This window comes from Chroicocephalus ridibundus, chromosome 23, assembly GCF_963924245.1.
Source record: "Chroicocephalus ridibundus chromosome 23, bChrRid1.1, whole genome shotgun sequence".
NCBI lineage: Eukaryota > Metazoa > Chordata > Aves > Charadriiformes > Laridae > Chroicocephalus > Chroicocephalus ridibundus.
The window spans coordinates 1,805,350-1,826,273 of NC_086306.1; the positions used below are offsets into that span (position 1 = coordinate 1,805,350).

Genomic DNA, 20,924 nt, shown 5'->3' on the forward strand with positions numbered 1-20,924 from the left:
CTGCACCCTGAAACAGAAGGGTCCTATACCCCAAACCCTGCAGCGGGAGGGACCTGTGCCCTGAACCAGCTCCGCACCCCGAAAAGGCTGCACCCTGAAGCAGGAGGGACCTGTATCCCAAAGCATCCATGCACCCTCATCCTGCTGTACCCTAAACCAGGAGGGACGTGCACTCCAAAGCGTCTGTGCGCCTGCTCTGGCTGCATCGCAGTGCGATGGATAACGCTCCGCCGCTGGAAGCGGAGCTGGACCACCACCGGCTCCTCAACGCCTCCCTGAATGAGTCCTTCTCAAACCAGTTCGTGCAGCCCCCGTGGCAGGTGGCCCTGTGGGCCGTCGCCTACGCCCTCATCGTGGTGGTGTCGGTGGTGGGGAACGTGGTGGTGATGTGGATCATCCTGGCTCACAAGAGGATGCGCACCGTCACCAACTACTTCTTGGTGAACCTGGCTTTCGCCGAAGCCTCCATGTCCGCCTTCAACACGGTGGTGAACTTCACCTACGCCATCCACAACGAGTGGTACTACGGGCTGCTCTACTGCAAGTTTCACAACTTCTTCCCCATCGCCGCCGTCTTCGCCAGCATCTACTCCATGACGGCCATCGCCCTGGACAGGTGAGTTCTGAGCGTCAAATCCCAAACCCTCTCTGGCACCCAGGTCTCTCTCCACCTGGGTGCTGTGCTCAGCTCCCTCTGAGCTCCGGGCGAACACCGCAATTAAAATAAAGCTCATTTTGGTAAAAGAGGGCTAAAAATAATCCCTCTCCCCGCCCTGGTTGCAGATGGCTTTGGGAATCCTTTGTCAGCTCTGCAAAAGGAGCTTGAGAAAAGGCATTGTCACCCCTGTGCGTGTCGGTCTTGGGTGTGCATTTGTACCATCGCTGTCCTCTCCCTTCCCATCGCTTCTGCAGAGCCGTCCCTTCCTTTCCCAACCTCCTCATTTAAACCCAAACTCGTTATTTAGCACAAAATGGCATCACTTCATGACATAAAATACATGCTTGTGTCGGACGTGCCTCCGCTGTGCTGCAGGAGCTGTTTCGTGGTGCTTGATCTGGGTCGGGAACCATCTAAGGAGCCTCGGAGAGAAGCTCAGGCTCGGGAAAAGCATCTTGACTTGGCAAGCGTGTTGTCGCGTTGCATGCCGGCGTGTCCCCCCCCAAGCAAACCCACCCTGATTTTATTGGTGGGGGTGAAGGAGGAGAGGTGGGTGCCAGGGATTTCCCTCGTCCGGCTGCAGCCAGCACAGTTTTAGTTGTTTGGGTTTTTTTTTTCCACTGCCCGGTTTCTGCCGGCGCTGCCCGATGGCTGGGGGCTGTCGGCAGTGCGGGATCCCGCTTGCGTTTCGCTGCGATCAAAAGTTCAGCCAGCGCTTGGCAGGGGGGCGATGGCACGGGGGGGACACGCTGCCTTTTCCACCGCAGAGGGACGAACCACGGGCTGAGGGAGGCAAAATACCCACGCACCAAGCACCTCCGGTGCGCGCCCCTCCTCTCCTCTCTCCCCCTCCTCTCCTCTCTCCCCCTCCTCTCCTCTTTCCCCCTCCAAGAAATCTTTTCTTTGATGGCATTTTCACACCAGCGCTCGAGATAAAGCAAGGCTCTCAAACAGCTTTGCAATCCCCTTTTGAGTACCGGCGTTTCAAGCGCAACAGATTTTTTTTTCCCAACGCAACATATTTCCCCCAAGACAGCTCGGCTCTGCGACATCTCGTTTTGGTCCTTCTTCCCAGGGAGTAAAAGACATTTTGGCTGGGGAAACATGCGAAAAGGGGGGAAGGGGGGGTAAGATTTTGCATTGCTGTATGCCAGCACATTTTGAGCTGCTGTCTAAGCGCTGCACAAACTGGCACGGATATTTCCCTCCGAGAAATTATAGCGCTGCCACAACTCACGCGCCGACAGCTTGGGAAACGGAGCTTGAGATGGATGATGGTCTCTCGAAGTCATTAAAAACAGCCTGGGGTTTTGTTTCGCTCTGGAGCGGTTACAACACCCTCTCCCCAAAATAAATCGGACATTGCCAAGCTCTCGTACCGGAGATGAGAGGAGGATTAAGGCAATAATGAATAAAAAGAGGAATACTACCAGCATATCTCTGTTTCTACTCGATGGTGTTGCTGCCTCTGTTTCAGGAGCGTCTGCCCTTAGAGAATGTTGGGGATCGGCCGGCAAAGCCCCTTTCGGGTCAGGATGTGTTAGAGAAATTATTTTTTAAATAGTTTGGGTTTTAACCTTCAGTCCACACCCTGGAATAACCAGAAAAGCAAATTTGCCAGGGGAAGCTGGAGGAGCATGTGTAAAATGGGGAGCAAAGGCAGGTCTGGGAGCCTGGGGCTGAATTTTGGGGGGGGGAATTCACATTTCCAGCTTTCTTCTTGCATCTCAAACCCTTAACAGAGGCTTGCTTTTCCCATGGCTGGGCTGCAAAACCCGTGCGTGCAGGTTTGGCTCCCCCACGAAGAAGGACTCAAAAGAAGCCGCAGCCTCGGCGTGCAAACACCTCCTGCACGGAGCTACCTGCCGCGTTTCTTGGCCCCACATTTCCAGCGAGGTGGAAAATTGGGAAGGCGAAGGCAGCAGAGCCCATCCTCTGCCCCTCCAAGCAAGCAGCACGCAACAACATCTCCAAACGCTGGAAAATTGATTGTTTTCCTGTGTCTGAGACCTGACAAAAGTAACTTATATGTATGAAATGCAGGAAGTTGTTCCAGGAACCCAAAAGGGAAGAATTTGTCCCGGCAAGTTGCAAAAAGCTGTGTGGGAACAAGGAAAGCAAGTTCCCGAATTCGGAGCAGCAGAGACAGGAAGGCTCAGTAAAATGGGTTATTCACAGCCAGGACGTATCTGAAATCAAACATGACTGCAGGTTTGATTTTCATCAAAAAACCAGGAAAGCAGAATTGAATGTGTCTCGTGTTCCCAAACTGTATTAAGCCATCTATCAGCGGTTGGATACGGAGTCTGAAGGCTCGGAGGAGCGTCAGCCTGCAGATTGCTCCCCTAAATCATCTCCGCTTGTGCTTTCTGCAAGCAATTTCCAGAACATCCTCGCCGGAGGATACGGAACCGCCTTGGAAAGACTCGGCACAGCCGTAACAGAGTCGTGTGAGAGAACAAGTGGAGAAGTGGGTTTGATTCTCCCAGTGGTTTTGGGGTTTTTTTGTAGGACCTGCCATGGGTTTGCGCAAGAAAAACGAAAAGCTTTTGCTTGAAGGTAGACCATCCGCTCTTTCACCAGGACCTATTTCAGCCTGGGCACAACCACTCTGCAAAAAGGAAAAGCTAATCCTATCGCGAGTGTTATTCTGAACCCTGCAACAATAGCAGGAAATTCAAGAGTCAGGGCTGGCAGATGGTACAATCTTCTCAGGAAAAGCCATGGTGCTGCTCCTCAGCATCCTGCAAGAAGTGGGGGCCAAAAAGCTCGCTTTGGCACTGTAAAATTTGCCACGTCCTTCAGTTTTAGGCGTATCAGTACTAGGGCACGTCACGTATCCCTTCCCAGCTTCAAACCCTCCTTGTGAATTACTTCGCTTGAAAGAGAGAGACAGAAAATCCTGGTTTTTTTCCAATCTTCCAGGAAAAGTGAGAGCCCAGCAATGCCCATGGTGAGTCCAAGATAATTTACAGCCCCACTCAGAGGGAAAAAAAAACCAAACAAATTCTGGATATCCCTAAGGTGCAACGTCTATGGCAGATGGGATGGAGCATCGTTAGACAAACTGTTGATATTTTCTCTTTTCTTGGGACTGGATTCATTTCTGAGGAGCACCTCTCACCGGCACCACGAGCAAACTTCAGACAGAGGAATGAGTTTCCGTGCTGATGGACAACCGGGAATGCAGCTGAAGGTGAAGATCCCGGATTACTTGCAGAATCGGGGGAAAAAAATAATAACCTCTGATCTCCAAACTTTAAATGAGCTAAGCTAAAACCACCGCGGACGGAACCAGTCCCGACGGGCAGGGGGAGAGCCCTGCCGTGAACTCGGGGTGAGAACACATTGTGCGGCGCTGGGCTATTTAATACAAAGCAATTTTCCTTTTTCTGCAAAGCGTCCTCTGCTCGAAAGCAGCTATAAAAATGATATACGGTGGGACTAACCTCCTGCAACTCCTACACCAACTCGCTGCTTTTGCTCATTAAAAGACAGGGGGGTCTCCGACCTCCACCAGCACCGACGCTGCCAGAGCAGCACTGGGCTGGGCAATCAAACCGGGATCTTCCTTACATTCCCTTTTTTATTTCCAAATGGGTAATCAAATTATACGAGGTGTCTTAAGATCCATCAATTTACCAGCAGGAGCTGCAGAAGAAACATCAAATCTGCGAACCTTCATTCACCACCGCGGCTCCTAAAATTGCTAGTCTGCAGCCGAGATCTGTTAATATCTCCCCAGCCACATATTATTTGCAGCAGAAAAACCGGCTCGGAAAATTATTTACTGCTTGCAAGCTTGAACTCCCAGGTTGGACAAACCAGCTGAATATCAGGAATGTATTTGCCAGCTCAGCGACCCCATGCCTTCCCCAAGAGGCGATTACTGCAGAAAGAAACCCTCCGGAGCAGCCAAATTACATCAGCGCACAGACAGGTTAATTAGTCGTTTACACCCTAATATAGCACCAGATATTTTGGTTTTTTTAATCTTGAATTAATGGACTTCTGGGGTTTGCAGGGCAGGACTTTGATCTGCGCCTGGCGCTGTGTAATCTTGCTCTGCTGGGATGTCATTTGGAAGATGGAAGAGCAAAGGGGGAAGCGAAAAGGAGCCCGGGGTTTCAGGGCAGCAATAACCGAAGCAGCTTTTTGCATTCCCGAAAAATCAAACATCAGCGAACACAGCAAAAACCCCACGAAGCTGCTGGATACCCAGCACGGAGCTGGCTGGAAGCATTGGGTTAGGAAGGAAGGGGACGGGGATGGACAAGGGAACGTCAAGGCTGGTTTATGCCCCTGCTCCCAGCAGCAGTCTCTGATCTGATGGGTATTAACTGGGATTAATTATCCCCCCACCCCCACAATACCCACTAGGTATGTATTTAGCCTGTCAAAAAATAAATTACATCTTGTTCCCCACCCCTTTCCTTTGGAAAGAAAAGAGGGCTTGAAACTCCCATGGCAATGAATATAGAACTAAGATGAATGTATAGAATAAATATAGAAATAAGACGAATTAGTGACAGTTTGGTGGCTGGGAGATGCAGAGACTCAGGTTTTCGACAAGTTTTTGGGGTGATCAGGGTGCTCAGCTGCGAGCTGGGCGCTGGCACAAGCCACTGTAGGAGTTTGAGGGCCTCAGGTGGGATATTTGGTTTATTGGATGGCTTTCTTAATTTATTCCTTAATTTATTCTTAATTCCTCAATGGCCTAGTGGGAACCACTCATGCACTAAGTGCGCCAGGTCTCATGGGTCACCAGCCCTGCATTTCATGTGATTTTTTTTTTGTTTGTTTGTTTGTTTGTTTTTGTCCTCTCCCTTCATTCTCCAGCTATAAACCAGTGCCAGGAATAATTGGTTGATAAGGCCCTAATGGGTGCCTTGATTAACAGCATCTGCAGAGTCTCTCAGCAGGGCTGGGTTGTGCTTTGGGTCTTCCCATCCCATCCCATCCCATCCCATCTCAGCCCTGTCGGCAAATGCGATGACTGCAGGAGGGAGCTCTGCGCCTCCTTAACAGCCTGTGGCAACTACCTGGGGTTTCAACCTGTTTCACCCGTGTTTAGTTCTTAAAACCGAGTGTGCCCGGGGGGTTTGCAATGCGAGAGGTGCTGCGCAGGAAGGCAGGGAGTTCGCAAAGCTGCCGGAGTAACTCAGGTCGCTGTTTGGTGGTGGGTAACACCTCCTTTTCGGTTGTGAATCTCTGCTGTGAGGACAGGCTGAGAGAGCTGGGGGGGTTCAGCCTGGAGAAGAGAAGGCTCCGGGGAGACCTTCCAGCCCCTTCCAGACCCTAAAGGGGCTCCAGGAAAGCTGGGGAGGGACTCTGGAGCAGGGAGGGGAGCCATGGGACGAGGGGGAAGGGTTTTACACTGACAGAGGGGAGATTGAGATGAGATCTGGGGAAGAAATTGTTTGCTGTGAGGGGGGTGAGCCCCTGGCCCAGGTTGCCCAGAGAAGCTGTGGCTGCCCCATCCCTGGAGGGGTTCAAGGGCAGGTTGGCCGGGGCTTGGAGCAACCTGGGCTGGTGGGAGGTGTCCCTGCCCAGGGCAGGGGGTGGCACTGGGTGGGCTTTAAGGTCCCTTCCAACCCAAACCGTTCCATGATTCTATGTGCTCAAAGGAATTACCAAACTGCTTTCAAAGAGGAAAGATGCTGTGCCATATCAGTGCTGCGGGGAAATGCCGGTGAGACACCTGCCTGATGAAGACGCTTTGAGCGTTGAGCATCACTCAGGTCTCGGGGCAGGAACGCACTGTCCGTCCCCCGGGTTGGACGGCGGCTGTTCTATGTCAAAGTAATAAATAGGAGGAAGCAGGTGTTTGTGGCGCCGTCATCCCCGGCATTGTGTTTCAAGCACGCGGGGCTCAGCTAACCTCCTCGGCCGTCATCCAGAGACACGAGGGATCTGGGGCCAGTGTGACGAGGCCAAGCTTCACAATGCAAACCCGCTCGAGGGATGGGATTTTCGCATCCGCGCTGTTGCGACACAATCCTCGCAGAAAGCAAAAAGGCAGGATTTTCACTATGGAGCTTTTTGTTTCTTGCGTAGGAAGGACCCGGAGCCGGGCCGGAGGTATCTGACCCACCTCAGTCTGGGGCATCTGCTCTGATTTGGTTGCAAACTCCCCCAGGACTGACTCCGCACTGAACCCCTCTTTGCTCAGGACGGGATATCGTTGCGCAATAAAACACACAGAACAAAACTCTGCATCCTCTCGGTTACTCATCTCTTATCTGTCGTATCCTTATTACTTAGTGAAGCAGATAAGGAAACTCTGGGATGAAAGATGCTTCATAAATTTTTTGCTATTGTATTAATCTCATCTCCATGAGGGTGGAAACAATTGTGTAACGTTAGTTATCCAGACACACTCCAGATTTCCAGATGCAATTAATAGATGGCTACACTGCCTCGAAGGCAGCACCTTTTTCGTAACCGAGACGCTCGGAGCTACCCTGGTACAACGTTGTACTCAACCGCTATTGTATCGTCATGGTAACACCCCTCCCCAAAACGCAATAACATATTTAACGGCAAATTACCAACGTCATCAAATAGCATCTGGCGTAAAGCTGGCGTAAAGCCCGTTAAATATGGTGGATTTAAAACATGAGACATGGTGGGAAAGGTGCAAGGAAAAAGCAGCTGCGAGGGCATCGGGTCTGTTCTGCGAGGAGCTGGGCAACCCCGAGTTTGCCAAATTTAATGATGGTTTCTGCTTGAACACAGTGCTTCCACCTGAAAGGAGAGCAACTGCAGATCATTTTATTTTGAGGAACAGGTATCATTAAGTCTTCCCAACCCAACATCTGCAGGCAAATGGCCCCGTTCCCGGTGCTACCCCTGTGCACGGGGAACAAAACCTTTCCCTAATGCAGCAAATCTGTCCTTAAATCCTCAACCAAGAGCCAATTCCCTGCGACAAATTAGGACTTGAAGACCCCATGGTGGTTTGTCACCCACTGCAGTGGTGAGGGCAGGATGCTCACACGGGGATATGCTCCTCTTCCTCACCTCCCGCCAATAACCATCCCCAACAAACCGCAGCACCCAATTTTTTTACGGAGGGAAAAACCGCCCTCTTGAACGGCAGAGTTAAAAAAAATAAATAAATCTCTCTAATAGGATACAGCATCTTAGGGAGATGGGCAGAGTGGGGCCACAGAGGCACTCTGCGAGGAGAAATATGAGCTAATAAACTCATTAGCCTTGCTTTCCAGAGCCCGCTTCTCGCCGGCGCAGGCGGGACCTGCATGGCCAGGCCAAGGAGGGCAGCGGCTTGCCGGCACTTAAGCTCTGATCGATGCCTTTTGTGCCCAGCGCTGCAAAACCCTCACGGGGCCCAACGCCCGCCAACACCTTGCAGACACCCCGGGCACTGCTGCTGCATCCCATGGCCACGCTCTGCCTTTCCGTTTGAACGCAAACTTGTTCGGATTCATAAAGAAAATAAATAGATTGGCGAGGGTTTTTTTTGCTGAAAGGCAAAGGCAGGATTGACGTGTCATTTTTCCTCCCTGGTTGATGGAGGTTTGGCTGCAGCACCTTTCCTGGGAGATCGAACCTACGTGGAGAGGAGAAGACAACCTGGAGGTACCCATGGTACGGCTCCGCAGCACGGGGTTGATTTTCTGCTTTGCATTTACTTGCTTGGAAGGAAGCTTTTGTTTTAGGCTAACCAAAACCCTGCTGTAAAAACACGCTACAAGGGGAGGGTTTGGCTGAAAACTGAGCGGAACTGCAAGAAAGCCAACTGGCTTTTGAGGAATCTGTGTTCTGGACGCAAAAGAAGATCCAGTGGTGGCCAAAAAACCACCAAAAAACCAACAAAAATTCAAAGACAGGAATACACACAAACCTACTGGGTAGAGAAGCATGGAAAGTCCAACAGGTCTACAAGGAACTGAGAGTTATTTGAGCGCAACGGTGGAAGAAGGCAAAAGAAGCTGCTTTGCTCCCAGTACTGAGGCTTTTTCACCCCGATATAAGCAAGACGGCGGCAGTCATCAGAGCTAAGACGGCTACGAAACCGTATTCTCCGTTCCCCCCCACTCCCTGGTTTGATTTCGGATCAAATGTCCTTGTCAAGGAGAGGGGGAAAAAAAAAAAAGGGAAGAAAAAAAGCAAAAAAAAAAAGCAGTTATTAAAATGTTAGGACAATTTTCTGCTTAGTGATACAATTATTGTATAATTATATGATATTTTAATATGAAATAATAGTCTAATTATTTTCAGGATGTTTGTACATTTCCATCTATCTCCAGCATTTTTATGGTCTGTAATACCAGCTCCTCCAAGCAGCCCAGACCCCTTTTCATTACATTTTTTTCTTCCCCGTCATAGCCCCTGTCTGGGAGAACCATTATTATTCCCATTTTTAATCCTGATGGGCAGCTGAACCCAGAGCATCCCCAAGGGAATACTTCAGAGGTCACTTGGCACCTATGGTTTGGGAATCACTGACGAAAAATAGGATTTGGGGCCAGTTTTCTCCAAAGCGCCGCTAGCTTGTTCCTCCTGCCTCCCCGACCCCGTCCTTGCAACGCCAGCACGGTCCCATCAATTTTGCCGTCTCCTTTCCACCACGAGACAGCGTGGCAGACAAGTTGATGGTGGTTGGAAAGGTCTCTAAGCGATGCGGTGGGGTTTAGTTCATCGTTACAGCTATTAGTTGGATATTTTATTAACCGCGAGGGTTTCTACAGTGTTTTAAACTGATGAGGAAAGTCCTACAAAATGCACTGGCAGAAACAAGGTCGGAGATTTAAAAGCATTTCTGGCTGGTTGCAATCAAGCACTGGCTTTGCTTTCCAGAGATCTCAGCCTCCGATGTTTCTCCAAGCAAGTATTTCACCAGAAATGAGCCAACTTTTGTGGAAATCCCTCATTTTCCATCCCGCTTGAACCATCAGGTCAAGCACCAGCAGCGAACTCGGGCGTGTTGACTTCTTGCTGCTTGGGAGGGTAAAGCCAGGGCAACCTGCTCTGAACCCCATGATAAAGCCCCACCAAACCTCCTCCAGCTCAGCAAACCCTTTAACGAGGGGTCAGCCAACACCAGGCTTTGAAGGATGAGGAAGAGGAAAGAGATGAGTCCTTCTTGGGTCCAGAGAAGCTGATCACAGTCATAGCACTACGGAATGGTTTAGATTGGAAGAGACCTTAAAGACCACCCAGTGCCACCCCCTGCCCTGGGCAGGGACACCTCCCACCAGCCCAGGTTGCTCCAAGCCCCAGCCAACCTGGCCTTGAACCCCTCCAGGGATGGGGCAGCCACAGCTTCTCTGGGCAACCTGGGCCAGGAGCTCACCGCCCTCACAGCAAACAATTTCTTCCCAATATCTCATTTAAATCTCCCCTCTTTCAGTTTGAAGCCATCACACCTTGTCCTATCGCTACATGCCCTTGCAAACAGCCCCTTCCCAGCTTTCTTGTACGCCTTCTCCAGATACTGGAAGGGGCTCTCAGGTCTCCCCGGAGCCTTCTCCTCTCCAGGCTGAACCCCCCCCAACTCTCTCAGCCTGTCCTCACAGCAGAGGGGCTCCAGCCCTCCCAGCATCTCCAGGGCCTCCTCTGGCCCCGCTCCAACAGGTCCACATCCTTCTGATGTTGGGGGCTCCAGAGCTGGACAAGGGAAAGAGTCTGACAAGGGGAAAAATGAAAAACGTGGATGCAGAAACGGGTAGACCTTGATGCACCACCACCCGCTGTGACAAAGCACCGCTAACACCCATTGCCTCGGCTCTTTCTAACCAGCTTCAGTTTCAAGCACCAGACAGATTTTCGAGGGATAATTATCAGGTGGATTTTCATCTGCACAGAGGCGATAAGGTTTGGTACCCCGGGGCTGAGGAAGAGATGACGGCAGTACCTCCTGCCTATTTATATATTAATCCCTACGTCTTTGCCCCTGCAGGCGACCACCCAAAAAACTCAATACAGGGAGTATTTTTCATCTAGGAAAGAATTAAAAGGAAAAACTGTTCATTCTCCGAAAGGAGAAAGGATGAAGGGAGAAACAGAGGCGGCTGCAGACACCTCAGGCAATAACACATGCCGAGCGATGCAATGTTTCTCCTCTTCCCGAAGCCTGACGTGGAGCAGGGAGGGGAATAAAATAAAAAATTTGTGACGTTGTCACTTAATCCATCTAGTGCTGCTGGCTACTGCCAGCATTGCAAAACCAGATTTGTAGAGGGATAAATTCAATCTGCCTTGTTGCCACTGGAGCTTTCCTCATGAATGACAACTGATGTTCAGGGGAAAGAGCCTGCGAGCCGGGCAGCTCTAGGTGGCATTTCAGATCACCCATCCCACACCAGTCCAGCACTCTTATTTTTGGTTCTCCTCCTGTAACACTTGGCCCTGTGATCTACCATAGAGAGATGATTTTGCGCGGGTGCAAAACTCCCGGGCGCTGCCAAAGTGGCTGCTGCCAGATGGCAGCATTGGGGCTGGCTTTGTACAAATTGGTCTTTGCAGAAGCAGCCGGTTGCTGGTTGCGTTAGCAAAGCTGTTTTTCAGCTAAAAGTCAATGAGTATTCTCCAACGGGATTCATATTTCAAGGGTAGGATGCTGCAAAAGAATTAGAGTATTAGCTGGGGAATCCTCCGTAAAGGGATTATTCGATGGATTGTGCGGAGTGAGGTGCTGCATTAAGCGGGTATAAAAAGTCCGACCTCCGCCCAAGTGAGACCTAAAACAGCCCCAAAAGCTGCAACATCGGGGCTTTCCAGCCTTGATTTCTCCTTTTCCCACCTTGCAGGTACATGGCTATCATCCATCCGCTGCAACCCCGGCTCTCGGCCACGGCCACCAAGGTGGTCATTGGCGTCATCTGGCTCCTGGCATTCCTGCTGGCTTTCCCCCAGGGTTACTACGCGGTGATGGAGGAGCTGCCGGGCCGCCTGGTGTGTCTGGTGGAATGGCCGGAGCACAGCAGCGACATGTATGGAAAAACGTGAGTTGAATTTTTTCCAGCAGCGGGGACAAGTCACCATACAGAAACAGCGCAAAAAATATATATATAAAAAAATCTATGTATAAATATATGTGCGTATATATAAAAATATACGTATAAAAAACGGAAGCGAAGAAGGATGGGAATAGCTCAAAGCTCCATGGGACAGGGAAATCCTCCCCCTATCCCAGCAAGGACCAGTGCTATGTAGCTGACAGCAGCGTAATCTCCGTCGATATCATCTTGGGGCACATTCAGGTTAATTAAGGTGAGTTTAGTGCTGCTCACGGGCCAAACGTTGCCCCATGCTGTGCCGTGTTCTCTGCCCTTCTTGGATGCTCATCCTGGAGGGAAACTCATGTAAAACTGCTAAGACACAATATTTGGGCTGTGGGGATGGGGTCTGCATTGCCCCCAGGGACTTATTCCTACGCACAGGTACGGCCTCTGGTTTTTGCAGCACTTTTCCTGCAATCCATCTCTCTAAAGACTTCCTGGGGCAAGAGTTATTCCTTCACGAGATAAACAGGGTTTTACCGGTGGTATCTTTGCCAGGCAATAACAGAAAAAAAAAAAAAAAAAAAGTTTAGGATTTACCAAGTCCAAATGCCCCAAAAGTCACTTAACTGCTTAAAAGCCAAGCTAGAAAAAGAGGCTCAGTGGCAGCAGCTGAGGCTGGGAGGCAAACGCTGGGCTAGGAGGGCTCAGCAGGGATCTCTCTCCTTCCCGTTAAGGTGCCAGCTAATTAAATCTGGCATTTCCAAAGGGTCTGGGCAACCCCGCTGGTTTGCCAGCGCAGCAGTCCTCCATGGTTTGCTCTTTGAAGTCCACGCGTCACGCAGCGAGTTAAATGTCACGCGTTGAGGAAAAAAGAAAGAGGGGAGAAAAAAAATAAAGGCATTTGTGATCTCCAGTCCCGTGGAGCGATGAATTAGGGCTGTGAAATTGTGCTGGAGCCAAAGCAAGGGCGACACATGCACAGAGAGGTGTTTAAAGCCAACCTGAGCCTGGCAAAGGTCTTTCCACAAGACAAATGAGATGAGTTTGCCAGTCAGCAGCGAGCAGCAGGTTGCAGAGAGCTGGGCGGTGTCATTATTACCTTCTTATTTATTTGCATTGCAAGGCAGGTACGGCAAGAACTAAGCTGGGGCTGGCCCAGCTGATCTCTAGAGGTGTTTTCCAACCTTAATTATTCCACGCCACCGTGATAAATGCAGCCAGAGTGAAGAAATACCGCTGGCTTAGACAGCCCACGTGGATGGGATGGGGCTGAGCCCCCCCAGAACAAAGCAGCAACCGGCGCGAGCTCAGGGCCTGACTTCGACAGATCATTTGCCGTTCGGCTGTACGCTGGGGCCCTTGCTTTTTCAAACAGCTAATTCAAGAGAAAAATGCCACCATTAACCCATGACTGATTTGCCTCTGGAAGCCGGGCGCCGCTTCAAAGCCTGAGCATCCCATGCTCTTCGGCGAGCGAGGGGCTCTGCAGATACATGAGGGCAGGCAGGAAAGCAGATGCTAAACAGAAGCTTTTTAAATAGCCAAACCCCAAATATTTAGCGGGGATTGAAAATAACGCGCAGCTCAGCAGCGTCTCTCCAAACCTCGTGAACTCACTTGCGCAGCGCAGAGGCCGGCAAAGCCCGAGATGTTATTTTACTGCCCCAAAATAACTTTGCAGGGACAGGTGCTGGTGCCGCTTGCATGGCCTTGGTGCAGTTATTTAAGGAAGGCGCCGGCAGCAGCCGGCTTGTTTGCAATGCCACGATGAAAAATAATATTATTTTTTCAGTTCAGAGTGAAAAATAGGGGACTTCTCCCAACACCGGGGGGACCTCTCTCTTGGCAAATGGAGCCCGGAAAGCACAGCCCCAGCACACGGAGTGTATCAGAGTCAGGGATGGGCACATGAGGGGTTTTTTCACTAGGAAAAAATGTGCCTGTTTGTATGGGGGAAAGCGGACGAAGACCTCAGTGCAAGCGAGATGCTGCGTCTGCGACAGGAGACGGCGATTCAGCTCGATTCAATTCAGCAGCTGCTCGCCACCGCTAACCACCGATTCCCTCTCCCGATTTCGGTTTCGAAAGAGATGTCTGCTCTATGCCAATTTCTTTAGCTGCCATTTCGGTTTGTTAGGGGAAGGGGAAAAGCCACTCCACTTGCCGGCTTCTCTGGGAGATAACAGCCCGCGGTGACCATCGGGGCTTGGCAAGGCCAAAGGAGATGGCAGCCCCCTCCTCCAGCAGCCCTCTCCCATAACTCCGACGGGCTCCTCCGTCCTATCCAAGACCCTAAATCCCCACACCAAAGACTCTTACATTACAAAACTCAGGCTTCTCCAAGTGCTCCAATCCTGCAATTCTTGTAGACAGAACAACATACGGATGGTTTCACATGGAGATGGGTTTTCAGCGCCCCGGGTCCAAACAAAATGTCCTAGGGCTCTTTGGAAATCCCTGTCCCTAGCATGCCCGGGCAGCTCTCCAAATAACAGTGGACCTTGCTTATATTATCCAGCAGCTCCTCTGAGGCATTTCCGCATCACTCTCAGCTGTTTGCAGCTGGTTTAAGGCCCTGCATTACATGGGAACCACAACGAAATCTTCATTGCAGAGCCACAGAGACGCCTCTTTAATTAGCAAAATAGAAAACAGCCCTACAAAATCCAGCTCAAATGCGATTAGCGCTGGGCGAAGAGGAGGCCAAATGAGATTGCAGGTACAAAACGAGAAGGAGATGGCGTGGCAGCATGGGTCCAGGGCCAACCCCATTCCCTGTGGGACTTGCACCAGGCACAGGCCTGACCCATTCATTACACTTGGGTGATATTATTCAATCCAAGCTCCCGGGAGAATAAGTGCAAGATCGGAGCGTGACTACGGGGCCTGAGCCGCCTTGAGCAGATGCAGCACCTTGCCTTCGAGCTGTGCGTGCACCCCAAAAATGCATGCAGAGACCCTAAAACTGGTGGAATAAAATTACCTCCAGACTTGGTGGCACGCACGATGCTTTGCAAGCCAGCCCAGTGGAAGCCAGCTGCTTTTCCGTACCACTATCGCTCGTCTTTCTGCAGGGAGAGAGGTTTTTGCAAGCTCTAATGGTAGGAAGGAACCTGCAAGGTCAAACCGTCTATCCCCATCCTGTTTATTAAAAACAGCATTACTTTTTTCCTTTTTAAATCAGCTACAGTTTAACACAAATCCTTCACTGAACGCACTGCAATTCCTGCCAGGGCTCCACAGACTTCACAACAAAACAGCCTCAAGCCTGCGCTAACAGTTTAATCCAGACCCTCTCATTTGATTTTGGGTTTATTTACACTCATTCTAAACAGACACAAAGATCCTGCCCTTTCCACGAGCCTGGAGAACTGACCCGGCCGCTGAACTCACAGACTTAATTCAAGTTCAAGTTTTAACAAACCTCTATTACAAGGGTTTAGGCTGTGGTTTTGGTGACTGAAGTTATGCCTTGCGGCACCTAAACCCAGTTAAACCCATGGTGGACCAGGATTTAGGCAAGCTGCATCCGAGACCCAGTGTCTGCCCCCAGGGAAAGCCATTATTTCTTCAGCTTAGTATCCCCGTCCTTTGTGTGTCAAAAAAACCCCACGTTTGCTCCTGCAGGACTGCCAGATAAAAGGTGTGATAAGTGCAAGCATTCATCTCAAGGATAATTTGGGGTGTAAACAGAGTAGAAGTGAGAGTAGAGCCACTTCAGCTAAAACATCCTTGCCTCGGGAAGGTAACACAAGTTCTTCACTGGCCTCTAGTTGTCGAGGCCCCATCCCTGGAGGGGGTTCAAGGCCAGGTTGGACGGCACTTGGAGCAACATGGTCTAGCGGGAGGTGTCCCTGCCCAGGGCAGGGGGTTGGAACTAGAGGAGCTTTAAGGTCCCTTCCAACCTAAACCATTCCATGATTCTCTACATCCCACCCCAGGAGGGTGCTAGGAAGCCAAAGGCTGGCAGCAGAGGCTTGGAAGTAGTTTGGGGTGAAAGTAGGGAGTCCTTTCACAGCCCGAGCTCTGCAGGCAACGTGTTTGCAGGAGCTGTGCCAAATTCTCTTTGCCCCTGTGAAACGCTTTGCCTTCAAGCTCAGTTTGCAAGGAAAAGACTGGAATAGAACGACTTAGGTTGGAAGAGACCTTTAAGATCATGGAGTCCAACCGTTAACCCAGCACTGCCAAAAACAACACTAACCCACGTCCCTCAGCACCACGTCTACCCGCCTTTTAAATCCCTCCAGGGATGGTGACTCCACCACTGCCCTGGGCAGCCTGTCCCAGTGCTTGACAACCCTTTCCATGAAGAAATTTTTCCTTATATCCATTCTAAACCTTCCCTGGCGCAAGAACGTAGCAGACACTCAAGGACCACCATTTTTTTCTAGGTATCACTTCTGCATGACCATCCTGATCTACTTCTTGCCACTTCTGGTGATAGGATGCGCCTACACTGTGGTCGGCATCACCCTCTGGGCGAGCGAGATACCCGGCGACTCCTCCGATCGCTACCACGAGCAGGTCTCAGCTAAGCGGAAGGTAAGGAGCTTCAGGCACGGTTAAGAGCCATCACTCATGTCTAATCCCAACTAACCCCAGCCAAAAATACTTCATTGGGGGTGGAAATAGGTCAGGACTCGTTGCATGGTTGTTGCTAATAGAGCAGAGAGTGTCCTCCAGATGTGTCTCCTCCATGAACGTGCATGTAAACCAAGATGTTGACCATGTGTTCTCAGTTGGAAAGGTTTCCAAGGCAAAAAGAGGTGGCCCCTTCTGGAGGGTGACAGCCTACCTGTGGGGTGTCGGATGGATGACTTAGCTTCCCTGCCCTCTCATCTCCTCACAGGTAGTGAAGATGATGATCATTGTGGTATGCACATTCGCGCTGTGCTGGCTGCCCTACCACATCTACTTCACCCTGCAGTATTTCAACTGGGAGTGGTACCTGCAGAAGTCCATCCAGCAGGTCTACCTGGCTATCATGTGGCTGGCCATGAGCTCCACCATGTACAACCCCATCATCTACTGCTGTCTCAATGACAGGTGGGTTTCGAGTGACTTTCGGCAGCATCTTGGTGCAACAGGGAGGGAGATGCAGAAGGGTCTGATGGAGGAGAGTACGGATGGAGAGTTTTTCCAGGATGGTTTTGTCCCATCCTTGGCCAGGGGCTGCTTCCAGCAGATGCAGGGACGATACAATACTCACCTAAGTCTGTTTTTCCTAAAGCCCCCGTGAGATTTGAGGGCAGGTATCAAAACAGTCAGTTGGGATGAATCCCAACTGGGATTCATCAGTGGTTTTTTCCTTCCCTTAGTGAAAAGTAGCATTTTTTTGTTGTTGTTTAGCAGTGCTTAGCTCTGTCTTCCCACTCCTAGCGAGGTCCTTTTGCCGTCTCCATGTCCTTCACCCCTGCCTTTCCCCACCTCTTCTGTCCCCCCAGGTTTCGCGTGGGGTTCAAACATGCCTTTCGGTGGTGCCCATTCGTCAGCGCCGGTGAGTATGAGGGCCTGGAAATGAAGTCAGCCAGGTACCTGCAGACCCAGAGCAGCATGTACAAGGTCAGCCGGATAGAGACCACCGTGTCCTCGGCGGTTGGCACAGCCGAGGAGGAGCTGGAGGAGAGCAGCAAGGCCAAGCGTCTCTCTGTAGACATGACCTCCAACGGCTCTTCCCGCAGCGACTCCAAAACAGTCTCCGAAAGCTTCAGCTTCTACTCCAACACGCTCACCTAAGCAGCTCCCTGGCCGCTCACAAGGGCGCCACCATCCCCTTTCCCTCACTGGGATGCCCCAGCGCTCAATCCACCCAGCGTCATCACCCCGGTTCGTGATGTGCCGGCTTTTTTCTGTGCTGTTTTACCGTCTCTTGCTGTGACGCTCGCTCGCCATCCTTGGGTGAGCCCGAGAGCAAAAGCTTTGGATTAGTTTCATATGCTCCACCATGGCTCATGTCCGAACACAAGAGAGGTTTGGCTGGTCTCCACCTTGCTCACTGCCTGTCCAACCCACCATGTACCAGGCAGGTGGATAGGATGCAGAAATGGGACAGAGCTGGGTTTTTCTCCTGAACAATAAGTACAACACTGGCAGGCGCTTCCCTGCTCTCTGCAAGGCAGCAGGGATCTCCTAGTGCATCCCACCCCACAAGAAAATGAACCAGTCTTGCACTTTCCTCCTTCCACCTTTAATTTCATTCTCGCTGTCACTCCCAGTAGAATATCCAGAGGGGTATTCAATTCAAAAATCCAGCAAAAAAAGGCTGTTTTCAACTTCAGGAGCCTGTAACATCCATGGGGCACCACCAGCCACTCGGCACTTCAACTCAGATCCAGGCATTTCTCTGCAGTCTCCAGTCATCTCCGGCACCCGCATCCCTCTGCACGATGGTCTTTTGTTGCCACTCCACAACATAGCTCACCAAAACAGGGCTCTCAAAAAGGATTTCTGAACTGAGACAGACTTTGGTTGCTGTTAATCAACCATATGTGCCAAAAGTAATCACTGTGATTTCCTAAAAGGCCCGAGGTGACGGCTCTTGGTTAGATTTGGGAAGCCTGTGGAGGTCTGGAGAAGAAGTGACTGACCGTACTGAAACGTTTTTCACAACCTGGAAATGTCTAGAGCTGCACAGAAAGGGGCATGGTAGGTTTCTGTCAGAAAAACAAAGTTTTGCCAGTATACAAGGTTTGAAGGGAGACAAGAATTTTGCAGGCTTTTTTTTTTTTTTCCGCTCAGAGGAGGGTTGAAATGATTCACTTCCGCTTTCTGGATTTTGTTTTAATCAGGGAAACTTTTTTCCTTTTCATCCCCCTGTCTTTTGCATAAAACATTAAGTTTATGATGTGTACCTGAATATATCTAATATTTTAGTCTTGTTATGATGGACAATTTTCACTGGGGCTGTTCATACCAAGGGCTCCTTTGGTCAACAAACGTATGAACATATATTCAAAGGGGGGAAAAAAAAGGTAAATAAAATGAGAAGTGGGCAAACTTGGCTTGTTGGAAAAAAAGCCACAAGTTTGGAGGCATTTCGGGGGCGGTTGTATCGACTGCTCCTTGCTGCTGGTCCAGTCTCTTACTTTTGGTGTAGAAATCAGACTCCTAAAACGGATTCACTGCAAGACAGAAACGCTGGAGAGATGCACGGCAGATTTGCACAGGGCAAGGAAACGGCTCATTCATTTTAACGCAGCCGCACATCAGGCCCTGCTGAGCACACAGCAATTTCTGGAAGTAAAGCAGAGATGACTTTTGGAGCTTTTCAACTCTTCAGCCTCCAAACTGGCTGTTGGAAGATCCAGTCATCAATAAATCCCCAGCCACGATGGTTCTCAGAGATAAACACACACACATCTCAGCAATGACTCCAGCAGCTATTAAATGAATGGGCAAATAGATGGATCCAAGAGCAACAAAATGGCTGCAAAACCAGACTGACAAAAATTATCATCTTCGTTTTTACCCAAAATCCTGCCAAGTGCCATCAGGGAGGAGCAGATCTTCCAGCCACTTTCGTGCTCTTCCCGACTGCCGTGACTACGCAACATACGAAATGCCACGAGCTTCACACACACGCTGGAATACGCTATTTTTTTTCCTGCTTAAACTTCCACTTCTCACCGTTCTTGTCGCCTTAAAACATATTCCCTTGCCGCTGCCTCCCGCAACCCTGCGGTGTGGAGAAGGGGGAGTGGCACAAGCCTGCCTGGGGATTGGGTTTTGCAAAAAAAACAAAAAAAAAAAAACCACAAAACAAAATACCCAGCCCCAGGCAGGAGGGATCGAAGGGATGGGTGACGTCAAGGGTTTTAACGCAAGGGTTGGACTAGAAAACTTTTCCCACCAACTCCACAGGAGCTGCGTTGCCAATACACGAGAAGGTGCTACAAACCAGAGCCAAATTCTGATTTACTCCCAGCTGCCAACCCAAATTCAAAATTAAAATGAAACCAAATATCTCAAAATGGTCCAGAGAGACAAATCAGGCAAGTAGAGATCTGCTCCATACGCCGCCCCACGCACAAGAGTTTGTGTCAAGTTGTGAGCCTACGGAAGTCAGCATTTTTCTAAAAAAAAGAAAAAAAAAAGAAAAAAAAGCGTGTGTGTGTGTATATATATATATATATATAACCATGATGCCCTTTTGTCCTCCGTGTTTTATTCCCCAAGGATGCTAAGGATGCTGTGATCATGAGATGTGCAGAGAAAACGACAACTGTCTTCTCGCACGCAATGCTCAGCTTGAAACGCGGGATAAGCCCAAGGCCGTGCGTGGATACTTCAATTCAAGCTGACAGTTTACAGCCCCAAATGCTTCCTGTGCATCTTGTAGAAATCCATCTCTTGAAATCAAGTGGGAAAAATTCCCACCTGTTACAAATAGCGCCAACGACCACAGCGGAGCCTGCCTAGGACACCCAAGCTGATGGGAATGTGTCAAGGGATCATTCAACAGCTGGAGACGGATGCAGGAAAACCAAAATGTTTGTGTAAATGGGTACAACATGCCCAAACCCGGGTTTTCCTTTCCTTCCTCGAAGTGCCAAGTTACTTTATCAGTGGAGGCAGGAAGAGGGACAAGAGTCTTCTCACATTTAGGATCTAGGCCAACCCACAAGATGGGATGTTTGGGTCAGGTCCGTGTCCACACACACAACATGACAAAATTAGCTGGTTTCACCAACCTTGGGATGCTCTGTGCATCCAAAAACCACACAGAAGTCTTCACTTGAAGACCGAAGAGCCTAAAATGAGACACCCCTGCCCAGGCTTGGGGGTGAGACATCTAACCACATGGTGAGTCCAGCCTCTGTACTATTTCCAGCTCCCCGTTCAAACAGGTCATCTGTAATACAGAGGCTTTTTCTGGTTTATTAAGCCTGTTTCCCTTGTTTGCTTTCAGATCTCTGATTAGAAATTCAATTGCAAGGTGAGGCGGTTTCTTTGTCTCTTTCCTGGCTCTCTGAAACACAAAATAATAGCATCTGGAGAGAATCACTCAGCAGGTCTGCACACATCTCCTCCTTGGAGGCGCATAGATAACTCCCGCCATCATTAAGGGGAGCTGCGTAAGCCCAATTACAATGAACTCCAAGCCAAAACCATTGCAGAAGGGAGTTCTGAAACCCAAATCCCAGCCTGAAGCCGTCTCCTGACCCCCAGGGGACCGACAGAAGCTCAAGTTTGCTTCCTGGCACTCAGAAATTGCTTTTCCCACCTAGGTCCCAGCAAATCCCCATCTCCATCCATACTTCAAGGTCTGCTCAATTGCTCAAAAATACAACATTTGC

General features: G+C 50.1%; 2 protein-coding genes across 4 annotated transcripts in view; one reads left to right on the forward strand and one right to left on the reverse strand.

Annotated features, from left to right (window-relative positions):
- Positions 1-20,924, reverse strand: part of LOC134526596 (tetraspanin-15-like) — a 107,989-nt gene that overhangs the window by 77,756 nt on the left and 9,309 nt on the right. The window lies entirely within an intron of this gene.
- Positions 215-19,354, forward strand: TACR1 (tachykinin receptor 1). 3 transcript variants are annotated; one of them, XM_063358570.1, is made up of 6 exons: positions 215-616; positions 8,198-8,269; positions 11,434-11,628; positions 16,020-16,170; positions 16,478-16,674; positions 17,073-19,354. In XM_063358570.1, exons 1-6 carry the CDS (start codon positions 216-218, stop codon positions 17,362-17,364), a joined length of 1,308 nt encoding a protein of 435 aa, XP_063214640.1. In that variant the 5' UTR covers position 215; the 3' UTR covers positions 17,365-19,354. The 3 variants fall into 3 exon arrangements, with proteins under 3 accessions (XP_063214640.1, XP_063214641.1, XP_063214643.1); XM_063358571.1 differs by having other exon boundaries at positions 11,434-11,616; XM_063358573.1 differs by lacking the exon at positions 8,198-8,269.